General features: G+C 42.8%; 1 protein-coding gene and 1 pseudogene across 1 annotated transcript; both read right to left on the bottom strand.

Annotated features, from left to right (window-relative positions):
* Positions 1 to 756: 756 nt before the first annotated feature.
* On the bottom strand, positions 757 to 4,877 carry LOC133004718 (N-fatty-acyl-amino acid synthase/hydrolase PM20D1.2-like). Its single transcript, XM_061074214.1, has 13 exons — positions 4,617 to 4,877; positions 4,427 to 4,513; positions 3,042 to 3,277; positions 2,867 to 2,953; positions 2,632 to 2,765; positions 2,337 to 2,456; positions 2,021 to 2,096; positions 1,879 to 1,940; positions 1,713 to 1,791; positions 1,567 to 1,638; positions 1,310 to 1,475; positions 1,114 to 1,213; positions 757 to 1,039 (listed from the first exon to the last, which is right to left on the bottom strand). Exons 1-13 carry the CDS (start codon positions 4,834 to 4,836, stop codon positions 910 to 912), a joined length of 1,569 nt encoding a protein of 522 aa, XP_060930197.1. The 5' UTR covers positions 4,837 to 4,877; the 3' UTR covers positions 757 to 909.
* LOC133004654 (lamina-associated polypeptide 2-like) lies at positions 4,860 to 10,651 on the bottom strand (annotated as a pseudogene).
* Positions 10,652 to 16,459: the final 5,808 nt, after the last annotated feature.

Genomic DNA, 16,459 nt, shown 5'->3' with positions numbered 1-16,459 from the left:
CACTGATGTAGGGGGTACCAAATCCTTCAGTATAACTCTTAACAGCATTTACATCGGGTAACAAGGCGTGTGGCCCGACTACGAGGTGAAGCTGAAATATCTGTTCGATCTAAATAATTGGGTTATTCATATAAATTGATTTTATTGGGTATGGGGTGTCAGGTTTATGACTATGTTTTATTTATTATTTAACCCTTCATTTCTGGTTTATCTTCATATTAATATGTGAAATACGTGAAAGACAAAAACGATTTGGAGGAGTCTTTGGTGACATGGATGATTTTAATGGGAGTTTCTGTCACCAGGGATATTACCCCCTTATCAGTCATCTGCGGAAACGTCTGGAATCAGGTAAACCCAAAGTTTGTGAAGAGGAGCAACTCTCCTGTGCTGTTGAATGGTGTAAGTGAAATCCCAGCAGCTCAACTCCGGCATAGTCAGGCAATTAAATAATCTGAAAACTAAATGACAATATGTGACTCATTTCTTCCACAACAGATACAGGAGTTTCCACCACAACGGCAACTGCTACTATTACTACTGCTACCTCAGAGACCACAGCAAAAACTACTAAATCAAAAACTGCTATTGCTTCTTCTACTCCCGAGACCATCACACCATCTGCCACTCAAGATACTGGAGTTTTATTTTTGTTTTTAGCAGCCAAACTGTCTGCATGATTATTGCAAGAAAATCATACTATCAAATGCTACCATTATAATGTACACATGAACACATCACAGAAAGAGACACATATATTTGTCCAATTGTTATTTTATTAAAATAGTCAGTTGTTAATAGGGACATTAGATCCCTATTAGATTAGATTAGATTCAGATCCATTGACAAAAGGAGAAAGTCGGTCAGCCGAGTGTTTTTGCATCTGTCTGATTTGTTGCCGTCAGTTCCTCAGAGTTCATGGACAGAACTGTGAGGATCAGGGAGATTCTGAATGTCACAGTTTTGAATCAGACTAAAGTAAAACGTGACGTACTCCTCGTAGTTCTTTATGGAAATCCTTTCGTTGATGCCATGGAGTCTAAGAAACAGAAAAACTGTTTAGCTGAGTCCTCTCTTTATTCATTTTCAGTGTTAGACACACAATAGTCCTACCTCTGAGTGTCACCTGGTCTTAACCAGAGAGGCATAAAACGATAAATATCCTTGGTCAGGTCCTTGAAGTGTCGACTGTCTGTGTTTGCAGTACACATACCTGCAAATTCAAACATGATATAAAAAATACCCTATAGTTTAAATGATAACACCTAAATAAACCATTCTTATGCCATAAAATATATCATGACTCTACCTGGAGCAACTGTAACTGTGGGAAAGATGTCCAACACAGTTTTCTTAATGATCTGGAAGCCAAAGGACTGTTCATCCGAAGAGCTGACGGGCTCAGGGTCAAACCCATTAATGAGCTCTATCTTCACACGCGGGTCTCCCACTGTGGAATGGATATGCTCCATTGCCTGGATGAGACGGCACACATTTTAATCCTCTCAGAGTACTTCATGGAGACGTCAGGGATTCTCAGTGGAGAAGAATGACATATTTGACTACCTCTTTTAAAGACTGTGCTGGGTGGATACGCATATTGATGTAAGCTTCAGCAAGGGAGGGGATGACATTCAACTGCAAAGGAAGGAGAGCTGGTTAGCATTTTTTATTCTGTGAATAACTTTAAAATGTATTATATTGAACTGTACCTTGACTCCCGCATTAAACATGGTGACTGCTGTGGTCGTCCTTATAAAACTGTTGGTTTCTGTTTTTTTTTCCATGAACCTGGAACACAAGACATTCTAATTGGATTAATTCCAAAAGTCTCAGTCAGAAGAAGACGTACAGAATGAATTTTAAGGAAGTTATCACCTGGCAACGATCGGAGAGAACAGCCACAAATTTGACAATATGAACTTCAGTGGAAACCTGAACTGAAGTCAAAGAATGAGTAACAATAGGCAGAAGATGTAAAATGCTACAAGTTGTGATAAGAGAAGTTGGTTCTGCTTACCTTGTGGGCCAGCTGTTCAAACATTCCACGTTCAGGCCCATAACCAAACACCGTCGGCATAGGGTTCTCCTCCAGGCTGAGGAAACAGCATGAAAATGACAATGAAAGTCTTTTTCTAAATACACTGGCGAAAAAGCAGGAGGACTTGGTTACAATAGCAGCGTTGTGTAGAGAACCCTTGACCAGATTTCATAAATATATACATCTCTGACTGTACATAAAGATGGGTGAATCGAATCATTTCAGAATATCGATGTTGCTGAATTTTTTACTTGCGTGACCGACCAGAATACAGTGAACCGTACATTCCTCTCACCTTTTGACTGCTGCAGCCAGGATCCCGATGGTGGTCTCCCTGGGGGGCATTGAGGCGTGACCAGGGACCATAGACACACTCATCTTTACAGTGGCCATTCCCTTTTCACTTAACCCAATTCTGCAAAAGTTGTACACACACACACATAAGGGTGTCTATTCAATTAAATGGAGCCTTACAACTTTAAACCCAGGTTTTTAACTTTTGTTGAGATGTCAAGCTTGAACCTTTGTCCTCAGCAAAATAAGAAAAGCAAATATCATGCTAATTACATCCGAGAATGGCAGATTCTTACAGAGCGGCAGGTCCTTCGAGACCAGGGAAGACTCCATCGATTAAAGCCAGGCCCTCGTCCAGGACGAAGGACAGCTGCACACCACGCTGTTTCAGCACACGCACGATGTTCACTGCCCCATTCAAGCCAAAAACCTGGAAAAAGAAATAGGGACGACCGCATGCATTGAAATATAATATGTTAAATGTTACGTTAGTTCAAATTTTCAGGATAGTGTTATGAATGGTTTAAGTACTTCTTCATCATGGCCGAGACCGATGTAAAAGCCTCTGCGTGGAGCATAGCCTTTTCTAAGCAAGTACTCCAGCGCCTCAAGAATTCCCTGGAAAACATAAAACATATTAGCTGATCCTCGCTAGCATGTGACTGTATTCCAAGTAATAGTCAGATCACTCAATACATTATCTCACCATTAAAGAGCTCTTGTCGTCCATGGCTCCTCTGCCATAGATGAAGCCGTCTATCACCTCGGCGGAAAACGGTGGGGCCACCCAGTCGTCTGACTCTGAGGCAGGAACCACATCGATGTGGGCCAGCAGCAGGTACGGCACCAGGTCAGGTTGGGATCCTTCCACCCTGAACAAGTGGCTGTAGTTCGCCACCAGCTCATGATGAACCAAGCTCGAAGAGAAAACCTTTGGGAAGGCTGTCACAGAAAGAAGGAATTGGGGTCTAAAGGTGGAGCACTACAGGGTCAGTTCAACACCTTAACAGCTGTAGAACACCTGCTGTAGCTCTGGTTGAGCCACATTCTAATGCCAGGGGTCTCATTTATAACAGTTGCGTACTCACATGTCTGTGTGTGTGTGTCCTTGTGTTAATGTGTGTTGTGTTTGTTTGCGTGTTGTGTCTGTTGTTTGTGTCCTTGTGTTTATCTGTGTTGTGTTTTGGGTGTTAACTTGCGTGTTGTGTTTGTGTGTCTGTATGCGTGTTGCGTTGTGTCACAGCCACACACTCGTTGCATCTAGTGCCGGTCGTACCTTGGCGGAGGAACCTGTCAAACCTGTGGTGTCTGTGTGTTGTGTCTGTTGTTTGTGTCCTTGTGTTTATGTGTTTTGTGTTTGAGTGTGTCTGTGTTGACAGTGCATATCCTTGTGCTTATGTTAACGTGTCTGTATGCGTGTTACGTTGTGTTGTGTGTGTTCATTTGCTCGTTGTGTGTGTGCCTGTGTGCGTGTAGTGTTGTGTTCTGCTGTGTTGTGTCACAGCCACACACTCGCTGCATCTAGTCCCGGTCGTACCTGGGCGGAGGAACCTGTCAAACCTGTGGTGTCTGTGTGTTGTGTCTGTTGTTTGTGTCCTTGTGTTTATGTGTGTTGTGTTTGAGTTTGTCTATGTTGTGTGTGAATATCCTTCTGCTTATGTTTACGTGTCTGTATGCGTGTTGCGTTCTGTTGTGTGTGTGTTGTTTGTGTTAAGTTGCGTGTTGTGTTTGTGTGCTGCTGTGTTGTGTCACAGCCACACACTCGCTGCATCTAGTGCCGGTCGTACCTTGGCGGAGGAACCTGTCAAACCTGTGTTGTGTGTATGTGTGTATATGTGTGTGTGTGTGTGTGTGTGTGCGTGTGTGTGTGTTGGGTCTGTTGTTTGTGTCCTTGTGTTTATGTGTGTTGTGTTTGAGTTTGTCTGTGTTGTGTGTGTGTGCATATCCTTGTGCTTATGTTTACGTGTCTGTATGCGTGTTGCGTTGCGTTGCGTGTGTGTTGTTTTGTGTGCTTCGTGTGTTAAGTTGCGTGTTGTGTTCTGCTGTGTTGTGTCACAGCCACACACTCGCTGCATCTAGTCCCGGTCGTACCTTGGCGGAGGAACCTGTCAAAGTGGAGCAGCGCGGTGGTGTTGATGTCCTCCGGGGATGTGGACACGGTGCGGATCCGGATCGCCTCTGGATGGAAGAAGGGGGGGAGGGGGGGGGGTAGAGACAGCTGGTTGTCGGAGGCGTTGTCTGCACGTGTTTTGTCACAAAGTAACAACTCACTCACATGTACCTCTGAGCCGCGTCACCAGCTCCTGTCTGTGGTCCAGGTCCAACTCCAGAGAGACGTTGTCTGTCTTCTCCCAGCGAGCCTGCTGCAGTCCCTGGTTTCCGTCCAGAGACAGAGTCCTGATGGACGCCACCGTCAGCAGCAGGGACACGACGAGGAGGAAGCTGCAGGAGACGATCTTGAAGAACTTGACGGGTTTGAACCTCGGGCCTGGTTCCGTCATTGTTTATTGGGGCCGACAGCAGATCAATGCGCGCGGACCGGGTCAAAGTCTGTGTTGCAGAGCCGCCTGCAGGCCTGCAGACGAATCACAGCCTCTCAGAATGTCACTCCCCCTTTTTTAAATTCATAATAATGTTCAGTCATTCAATTCCAAGCCTCTACATCTCCAATATGCATGAAAATTTACATAAAACATACATTAAAAGCCTTAGATTAAGATTAAGATACATTTATTTGTCCCAAACACATGCACAGACATGCACAAGCACACTCATGCAAGGAGGGAAATTTAACCTCTGCCACAGGAAAATGCAATGTTTACAATATAAGGACAGGGGGAAAAAACAATTAAATAGCTACATATCATTAACAAATTAATTGTTCCTCAAAAAATACCTACGATTGTGCAGGACACACAGAGCAGTGGGCAGTCGTGTACGGCGCCCAGGGAGCAGATGTTGGGGGAGTAAGGTGCCTTGCTCAGGGGCACTAGACAGGGTAGGGAGAATCCTCTTGGATTTTTGGACAGATCAATCCAGATCTTTTTGTTGTTTCTCAGTGGAGTCGAACCAGAGACGAACCAGAGACCTTTTCTGCCCATAGTCCAAGTTTCTGCCACTAGTCCACCGCCTCTCTTATAATAATATAATAAAATATATATAAAGTATGAAGCGGAAGTTCCTTTATTGAAGTAAGATTTAAATATTTTCTTTAAAAAACAATGCACATACAGACATACTGTGACATCAATTACGATCAGGTTACACAAAAAGTACACAATTTGACAATATTCAGCTCTTGATATGTGAGATGCGATTTTTACCAAAGAGACCAAATTGGAAACACACACATAAGCAAAACGTTAAAAATGTAGAAATGTTTGCTCCCGTACAGACGTACAAATGCAGTAAATAGGAAAAGTGATACATTTATACAGTGTGTGCTCCCTGAAGACAATCCAAGACAAAGTTATCATAATATGCATCAACAAAATTAAGTAATGTGACATCTGTAAGTTTATAAAAATCACAAAGTTACTCCTGTTCAGAAAGTGCTGGTGTGTGTTGTGTCTTGCCACAAACTGCCTGAGTGACTTGTCCTAAACTAACGCATAAACGAGGTAGAGGATGCACGCCGTTACGAGGAAGAACAGTAACCGTATGTGGAGGGGCACCAGGCGGCGCTCCACCTCTCGTCTCTCCAGGGTCGTGGGACTGAACGGAGGGTCTGGGTACACGTGCTGCACAGGTCTGCCCGCGGCCCCCTTGATGGGCCTCCGACAAGTGGCGCTGAAACAGTGTTGGATACATCTGATCACAGAACTGCCCATCATGTGTCAGAATGTGTTCCTGTACTTCTGTGAATCTACTCGTCATTCAGAGACAACCCGGAAGACTTACTATATACCCATTGGGGGGGTCTCAGTAGGAAGCAAGTCCTTGAAGGTATCGTTCACAGGCTCCCGAGGAGGCTGGAGGAGAAAGAAGCAAGTTACTCACAAACAGAGAGAAACAGGAACACAACGTCCCAGACATCAGTGTCCCACAGAGACCCAGGCCCAGCCAGACAGGCAGAGATGAAGGAAGCGGGTGAATGGTAAAGTAATAACCTGAGATCCTACACACACACACACACACACACAATGAAAAAAAATGTCCAAACTGAGCAACTGTCCACTCAGACACATTCACAGCTCAGAAGTATCCGGAGTGTTCAGGTGAGGGCTGGTACAGCAGGTAAAGGAAGGATGTGAGGTTAAGATTCTGCTGCTGAGATTCACGTGTGTTTGTTTACAGCGACATCGACAAAGGAAACATCTTCATCGGTGTCTTCCTCACGTGTGGCACCAGTTTCTCATGTGGAGATATTTGTAATTCGCCCATTCAGCCCCTATGGAGAATATGCAGGGGTTCACCCGAGTTCAGTGCGTGTCTGAAAGCAGCTACAGTGAAACTGACTTGTGACAGGATTCACACCACATTGTATGTTCTAACCCCCCCCCCGCCCCCAAATCAAGTCACATGGAATAAAAAAGCGAGAAGATGCATGTGCCTTCATTCGCCGTTCACGAGGGGAAGTCCCGGGGGTGCAGTACACAGAGCGGTTCTTCATGGAGCTGCTGTCCACAACTGGCGTGTCCAGCTGAGGAAAGGAGACGCAACAGTTTAGAGGAATTGTCTTTACGCCTCCAGCGAAACGTCTCCAGCAACGAAACCACCACCACGGTTAGTGCTCAGAGTGTGACTGAAGGACATGAGAGCTCCGTACTGACCCTGCTGGTCCCTGACCCATGCTCCTGCACGTTGCTCCCATTGAACTCCACTGTGTTTGTGCTAGTGGAGAGGGACCCCCGACTCTCCATCTGTCATTCGGAGTGAGAATGCACATCACTGATTACTTACACCCGAAGAATTAAATGAAATGACGGGGTAATTTGAACAGATGTGGACTAAACACTTTCCTCCTCAACCATTTCAGTGATGCTGAAGAGCTGAGAGGAAAATGACGAGGAAGCGTCGGCGGCAACCGTCTGTGATCCAGCTTGAACCTGCAAGGATTAGCATGATTATCCTGTTGATATTCACATAAACATAAACCAGTCACCACCCGTGTTGTACACCAGTGAGATACCAAAGCCCATCACTGTCAAAAGACCCAAAATACAATATCCCCTCAGTGGCTTGAGAATGAAGCTCAATGAAGTTAGACGGCCTAAGAAAGGAATGCAGAGAATTCAAAATCCACAAGAGACGCAGTGTAAGACCAGCCTACCCCTGATCCTAATCCTGGGCGGTGATCTACAGAGGATGCTCCGCTAATTCCTACAGGAATCTGCGAGCAGCGAGGCCGACTCTGCTCTGATGATTTTAACGCATTCCCTGAATTCCACACGGGACCAGGCTCCTTGTTCCTAGAAGCGCGAGCACGCTGCAAGAGGTCAACGTGGTCAAACACAGAAATAAGGGTAAGATCCTTTTGGAATCGTGTGCAGTCCCTCCAGATATCTGTGGTAATTACCAGTCTGGATGAAGGTAAAAAGCACTGTGGGTAAAAAAAGTCTCCTCTCTGAAAGTAAAGAGAACACACACACACTGACTCATAATGCCAGTGGACAGTGAAACCCATACTGTTACAATAAGTAACCACTAAGTGGCACTCTAAGGACTTTTTTAAATCCAGCAAATGATGAAAAATTTGCTCTCAAATTTCACAGAAGTTCAAGAGACAAACTTCAAATCATTTGAGCGAAGGGATGACGCCCTGCTGACAGCTGTCTCACCTGGCTGCTTCCTGGCTGAGCCTCATCCGACTGCTCAGCTGCTTCCTGCTTTTCCTCCTCAGCTCCTGGACCAGTCCCTAAAAAACAATACAAAGCACATGATCACCAACAATTACAAAACCACGAAGACTGAAATATAGACAGATAAACCACAGAATAATTCATTTCACATACCTGACTCTGCATCATCATCCTCCCCGTTTTCTTCCTCCTCTTCTTCACTGGCCGAGTACATTACTTTCTCTGCTGCTTTAGGTAGGTTGTGTCCATTGGACCGGAGCAGTCTGCTGAGCTTCTTCTGATACAAAGCCCTGGTGGAAGCTAGCGTAGACAAAATATACAATAGTAATCAGTTTTTTATAGAATGGTAAAGAGAAGGTGACAGTTTCACATGCAACCTCACCAACTATGGGCCCAGGTTTGAACCCGAGTCGGAGCAGCGCGGCCTTGAGGTCAGCGTCAGTCAAATCGCTCGGGTCCGGCGTCTCTGCTTCCTCTGTGTTCTCCTCCTTTTCCTTATAAAACCAAATGAAACCGAATTGACTGAATCTGGGTTTGAACCATGACCGAGGTTGGAGCTTGTTCCAGGTGTGCGATTGTGGAGCATAACAAATCAACAGCTGGAGGCTGCAGCGCACAAATGTTTTCAATATCCATCTTATCTCAGTGTAAATGTCCTGTTTTCACATCTGCCCGATCAGCAGAATAACCGGTTCCGGAGTTTCTTCATCAGTCTCATGAAGCATAATGTTTCACAGTCAGTTTAAATGACACATTAAACCCTGGCTTCCTGTCACTTTACATAACAATGAGTTCCATTGTTATGTAAAAACACTTGTATCAGATCAGCGCTCAGTATTTTCTGAAAGAAGGTTTCAGAAGAGAAAAGATTGGTTTTGTGCAACCTCCAATTTGATATGCAAAGAAAATGTTATATCACGCATAAGATGAAGTGTAGACTCCATAAATCAGTGCATCATGTTATTGTTATTGAACTGGATATGTGTTATATGTGACACTTTCAGCCCAGCTTCCCATAACACAAGGTTAATGATCCCTGATGTAAAACACTCTAATATTAGTACAACTGCAGCTAACAATTGTTTTTATTGATTAATCTGATTATTATCTCAAATCGCTCCATTTACAAACGCATTAAACAGAAGAAAGCTGATAATCGTTAAGTTTGAGAGGCTGAAACCAGAGATTTTTTCCTTGGAGAATTGCTGCAGGTATATTTTGAATATCAATATATCGCAGATTAATTTCTCTCATCGTTTCTAGTTGAATCTCTGACTTATCCCATCCAGCTCTTAACAGAAGTTTGGGGTCTAGTTGGTTTTATGCTGCATGTCTTTCCACCACATGACTCAAACGTTAAGACAGTTCTGAGCGCTGTGCTCCTCCCTGCACACATGAGTGAGGGCGACAGGTGCAGCAAGCATATGCATGAGAGGGTAACAGCAGCCACCAGCTACTGAGACGTCTCATGTAAACCTAAACCAGCCATACAGCGGGTGGCTTAGTGGTCAAGGACCTCCAGTGAGAGGAGCGTTTGGCAGCAGTGACCCAGATATCCCCCCCTCCTCCACCTCCACACCTGCTCAGCTCATTGGTTCAAATCAGGTCAAACCTCATTATTATCTGCTCGATGGCCCCTAGGTATCATAGATGATTGTTGAGGAAAAGTAAGTAAGAACATTTACAAATAAAAAAATTGAACTGCCATTGCTTGCCTTAAGTATAATATTGAGGTACCTGTACTTTAGTTTATTATTTTTATAATTCAATTTGACTTTTTGCTTTTAATGACATTTATTCAAAAGTTTACCGATTAGGATTTTAGACAAAAAAACCAAAACAATATTATAATATTTTGTATTCAAATTAAAATCACAATGTTGGTTTTGTTGCTGCAATGCTTTATATGCAATTCATTTTTTAAAAGTATTTTAACTATCCTGAAAAGCACAAAGTTTTCTAACTTCAATCTGCACCACAACGTTTAGCACACAAACAATAACAAGTGACTGTATCATACAACTGTTTGAGGGGAACTTGCAAATAACAAGGAATACTTTTAGAAGTTGCTATGGAGCATCAACACAGGCCAATGAAACAAGTTTTAATAACTTCAAATAAACAAGATTTCCCCTCATGTCCTCTCAGATGCAGCTTGTGACCCTTTGGAGGGTTGTAGTCCCCAGGTTGGGAATCACAGGACTAAACTATTAAATTGTGTATGAAGTTGAAGTGGAATTTGCTTGAACTCAACTTAGATTTTTGAGCACAGGACCGTTCCTTGCTACCTCCACTGACACTGTGCAGAACCTGTTTTTTAAACACCACATCTTCACATGAACACACGTCTTGAACTCACAGCTTCATCTTGAACGTCTTCTTCCTCGTCGCTTGAAAACTCTGCAGCGTTCCTGTGGTTGATGTGTTTCAGGTGCAGCTTCACATTGTGCGCGATGAAATCAGATCTGAGTCTAGATCTATTCAGAAGAGCAGGTTCCTCCACTAACCCCGGCATTTCACACTACGACGAATAAAGTCAATCTTCAGCGGCTTGGTGGGTTTCTATATTTTCATATAAGTGGAGAAGAGTCTTTAAAGTGGAGATGAAGCCGGAGGAGCTGCAGAGAGAAGCTGCTCCGTCTCAGCTCTGAGAATAACACACTGAACCCAGAACAGCTGCAGCCAATGACTTGATTGACAGCAAGGAGCTCAACATGGCACAAGACAAGTCGGTAAACAAACAAACAAACAAACAAACAAGCTGCTGATCCTTCAACTTCATCAAGTTAACATATTAAATTGATATTAAATCATGAAACTTAAAAAAATATCCTAAATCTTATATTGGGTTTACTCAAAAAAAGATCTATGCCTAAAACAATGACTTCATGTATTACAATTACTTGCGTATTACAATTTAATGCTATTTTGTACTGTTTACTACATTTATTTGGCAACCAGTGACTCATCAGATTAAGATTTAAGCCTTTAAAAAAACTATGTAAAAATAATAATAATTAAAAACTTTGATCTATACAACATTTCTCAATATAAGGTTACAAAGTGCTTCACAAAATATGGACAGAAACGACACAGAACAAAACGGAGAAGAGGGAAGTGTTCGATTCAATTTTATTTGTATAGTCAGAACATTTCATTGAACATTTAAGTCACATGCTTCGTCACATTTTGTTTTTTATAAAATGTCTGTAAATTTACTGTTCTGCTTTTGGCTAAACTTGATATTTTGAGTCTCACTGTTCTCACTGCCTGTTTTTTTGGTCGCAGCCGGTTTTCACTGAAAATCCTATTGTTAGGAGTTACTTGGCAAATATAACATGAAGCAGCTTATGAGCCAGATACTTCCCGAAGGAGTTGGTGAGGACCAGAAACAGAGCTGGATTAATTCTACTGTCGCTCTGTAATTTGTGTAAATAACTTTGTTAACAATTTCAACATAACAATTTGAAGGGTGATTTAATACCAATGCTGGTTTCACTGCTTATTTCTGCTGCCCCCAACTGGCCAAACAACTTTAAAAGATAATTCCACTGCCAGTCGACTGTATGTTTACCTTTGACCTCCGGGTTTGACCCAAGCTGTTGGAGTTGTGGCGTCTCCGGTGCCTCCTGCTGGTGCATGTTTACTGGAGTGATGCATCCACTTAGTGCAGCACGTACGAGAACTGGCTTCTTTTTTTAAAAACACCTGTTTACAGATATAGACAGAGAGACAGAAAGAAAGACAGAAATAAAGACAGAAAGAGCATGTGTTCAGGTAATTGTCCGTGAAGCAGGGAGGACTAGAAGTGCCACTGAGGACTTTTTGCCCCTAAACAAAACCCTGCAGGAGACATCTGTTCCAACAAACATGTTGATTATCTGAATAAGTTGCTCTGAAAAAGAACTAATTAAATCGTCTTCTTGGTCACGGTTAACTTCACCAGGGCTCTTCCCCAAAAGGCGTGATTATTGGACCCCAGGTGACTTTACAAACTAAAACTCAACAACCCATACACCCCCAACATCTGGTGGTGGTAAAACACGTCTCTGTTTTACTGTGTACTACTACTACTACAAATAAAATAAGCATTACAGTGGGGAAGCGTTAAGAGCAAATGGCCCATTTCTGAAGTCCAGTAGCAAAATACGACAGAAAGAAACAGGTCTTAATACCACTTCATGTCAGTCACAAAAAGAACAGATGATAAAACCAATATCCTGATCAATAGATGTTTGCTGTTTTGTTGCCGTTAAATCAAATTGTACAAAGAAACGCAGTAAAAGACAAAAGGTGTGTACGTCATAGATACTGTTCGAGATATTTGAGTTGAAGAGATGGTGTGTTTACTGTTGTTGACTTGTGAACTGAACCATCATTAGATTGGATCTAAAAACATTATCCATTATTTATCTTTGAGGGTCACACTGACACTGGGTTAGAGGCGGGGTTACACACCGGCCACCAACATACCACAGGGCTGACACACAGACCAACAACACGCTCACATCTAATGGGAAATTTCTGTGGGAGGAAGCTGAAAACTCAATGACCTCAAAGGCCTCAGCCACCGGTCAGATTCAAACCCTGGAACCGTCTTGCTGTGAGTCGAGCGTGCTAACAACTTTTCCACCGTGCCGCCCATCAACATATTGTGATGCTAGAAAAACAAGATGTGTTTTCAGTGGGGTTTCCATTCAAGTTCAAAGTAATGACAGAGAGTTATTGCAATGTTAAGGCTAAATATCCCTTTGAAAGATATACTTGACACGGAAGTATATAAGAATGTATATGATTAATGTTGTTCTTTGGCATCGAGCAAATTAAGCAATAATAATGTTAAAATGAAAATTACTGGCATCTCTATCACTAAATTTAGACAAAATAGTTTCATTTTTGAAACTGGTACAGTCTGGATCTAAAAGAAAGGTTGAACCTGGATCACCCAAACATGGCAAATGTATTATGGAGGAGAAAGTGAAAGTGCTCTTGGCTGGAAAGGCTGGATACTCAGACAGTTTGCCTAAAGGCCTTTTTCAACATTTGTCTTTCTTTTTTACCTCTGAGTACGACTGTATTCTCAGTCGTCACATGTTATCATCATGTCATCACTGTAAAGTCATCATTTTCTATAATTACACACGTCTTGTACACAGGAACCACTGAAATGTCGCCAGGCTAATAAAAGCAACAAGAAAAAACGGTATTGCAGCTGGTCCCCAAACAGGCTTATCTATTATTTAAATTTTTATTTTAAAGTATCGGCAGCAGTGATAGGTGTAATTCTTTCAGGGTGACGATGCATAACTGCTGTTTGTGGTTGATTCAGGTTTTTCAGAGCTTTATCTTTAAAGAGTAAAGATGTTGTACAACTACACAAGTGCCATAGATAACATGTCAATACTTTTTCAAGAGACTTAGCGGGGTCATCCGCAAGAGAGCTTAAAATGACTCGTGAGCTTCCACTTTAAAACAACAGGAGGATTGGAATAACCCACAGTCCTTAAATGAAACGTTGCTGAACGCACAGAGTTGTAACTTCCACAGTAAAAGTCCCAGGAAGAATGAGCGGCCCGAGCTGAAGTCATAGAGCGACTGAGAGCAGCGGGAAGATCACATTTTGTTAAATTTCCTTGACCATCTGCAAAGTCACAAGTTTAGGGGAAACCAATGGAATAATTTCCCAATGTAAGTTGGTGGGTTGATATATTGTTTGTTGGTTGGTCAGATTTATTGTTTGTTTGTCAGCAGCAAAACCAACTGAACAGATTTCCATGACATAAGGATGGGACCTGGGCCACAAGAGAATTTGACTGATATGTACGAGTGTGTGAAATTTGGTGTCACTTGATTGAATTTAAGGAGTATGCGTCCTTGGCAGAGGTATGCTCTCTACTCAGTCTAGTTCTAACCTTTAGGCTCTATTGTTCGTTAACTTAATTTGAACCTTTGCATCTAAAAGAAAAGCACATAAAAGGCGTTTTAATATTCAAAACTGTGTCAAAAAGTTGAAAACAGTCCCTTGGTTGAGAGTCCACCGTGTATCCAATGGCTTTAAACCCTACATGACAAGTTAGAGAGAACTCACATAGGAATAGAAAGCCATAAGACACAGTGGTGGTGTGATTCGGAGGACAATAACAGAAAATCACCAACCCAGAGGAAAATCGTGCAGTTAGAGCTGAAAGCTTGAACACAAAGGAGGAGAACAAAAATCGGGGTATGTTGCAGAGAGCATTCAGGATTCTAAACTCACATCCGCATGAATAATTAACTAAAGCAACTAGAAGAATTCATCTGAGGCCCCGGGGGAGACGAGTGAAACTGTCTTGTGAGTCTTCAGACAGTAGAAATTGTATTTCTCACAGTACAAACTGAAATAAATTGACCCCTATATCGAGGCTTGAATCTAACAGCAACATCCTGCGAGCCATTCAATTCCTCTGGGGGAGTTGTAGAGTACTCTTTGATTAAAAATGCAGTTTTAAATCAATGTCCAAGGGGAGAAGGTACAATGTTAATCAAAAGGATTTTGTTTCTGAATTCAAAACAGATTACGTAAACTCTTTCTATATTCTGGAGCAACCCCCTGCTTGACTTCCTCGAGCACAAAGGAGAGCATTACCTCAGCATTTTAATTCAACCACTGAGCACAGGAAGCTTTGCAGTTTTTATTAACAACCAAATATGTTTTTGCAGACACAAACGTCTGTTTTCCTGTGGTTTCTGTTGTTGGAGCTGATGAAGCTGAGGATCACCAATGCACAGAAACACCACTGCTGTGATTTAGAGATTTAATTACAGGTCTATTCATTCTCCTGTGACTTTTAAACCCCTAATGAATCAAAATAGAAAAAACTGCATCCCGAATTAATTCAGTCTCTTCTCCAAACATTGAACTGGAACAAGACACCAGACTGTTTACCACACTCCTAAGCCCCAAACTGCTGGAAGCGCTCTGGGCCGTGCTCAGCCCCTCGGTGAGAGACGCAGCACTCGAGCTATGCGGCCCAAATCTCCTCGCCCAGATGTCTGCTCGGGAAAACAGTAGCCTTTATCAAAACATGAACAAATCCCGCGGACAGGGGAGGAAACGGGCTACTACGGAGGACAGAGGAGGCATTTGTTGACATTGTATCAAGTGCAACGCCGAGGTATGTGAGGCGCAGAGGGGCCAGGTATTTGTCAGTCAGTGTTTCTTGTGCTTTTGCTGTCTCCAACCCAAACAACAAAAGCCCCATTGAGGCAGCCTCGTCTTTTTTTTTCTCTTTTCTCCCTGAACAAGCACACAAAGCTTCCTGTACTCGGGCTGCAACTGTCCAGGACTGAGAAAAGCACTGCTAGCCATCTTTGTGTGCACCTGTTTCAAGCAAGGCAAGGAAGTGAAACACTCTGTCGGATAGTTTCACATCTTTCCCGGTTCACTTAGATTTTTCACTTCTTCTATCGAGTAGTTATAACTTTTCTCTGTGATAACTTTAGTCAAATGAGATAACACAGGATAAGGTTATGACCCAAAAATCCAAATGTTCGATTGATATCTCATTGGCTTTATACGCTGGATATTCACATGGCGTCGGACGGAGAATATTAACCACTGAAGTGTTCACTCAATCAGCCTTTTCCAGGTTTGGAGTAATAAAGGAGCACTGCCTCTGAGCTCCAGGGAGCCTGTGCTCCTCATGCATGTCTCAGCATAAATTAGTAAAGCCCCTGTGTCAGACTCAGTCCAGACAAGAAGGTGAATCTCAGCCACAGGGAGGATCATCTTTAATCCCTGAGCATCGCTCACGGTGCCTCTCTGCTGGGAACCATTTCAGGCAATCATCAGTGGCCAGATGTTTTCTTAATGGCTTTAGATCTGGGCCGTGGTTAATATATTGTTAATGCATTCGTCTGTTCTTCTTGACAGGAGAAAAAATGAGCAGAGGGGAAACAAATTGTCGATACGAAACTGTGTCCAATATTGCACATGACTAAAATCCCACAGTTTCATATTCAGACTTTGAATGTAAAGATGCCGACAGAGATAAAGGTTGACAGCACATTTCTTATTCTCTTTTCAGAACTCCCTCCTTTTTCATGCATTCAAACCCCCCCCTACGAGCATCTTCCAGTGGCCGACCAGAACGACCAGTACACACTGAAGCACTGCGCACAACACATGAAAGCTTCAGAGCATCAGTGAAGTTGCTTTCTTCTTCTCCTGCTCTCACTGTCAGTCGTGATGCAGCTATTTCAACCGGCACACTCCTCACTTCTCAAAGTAACGGCGTCTTGCAATCTCTAGCCGGATGCATTCTCATGCCATAAATCTGACTCT

This window comes from Limanda limanda, chromosome 7 (assembly GCF_963576545.1).
Source record: "Limanda limanda chromosome 7, fLimLim1.1, whole genome shotgun sequence".
Taxonomy (NCBI): Eukaryota; Metazoa; Chordata; class Actinopteri; order Pleuronectiformes; family Pleuronectidae; genus Limanda; species Limanda limanda.
Note: the sequence above shows the minus strand (reverse complement) of the source record. Positions and strands in the feature narration are given on the sequence as shown.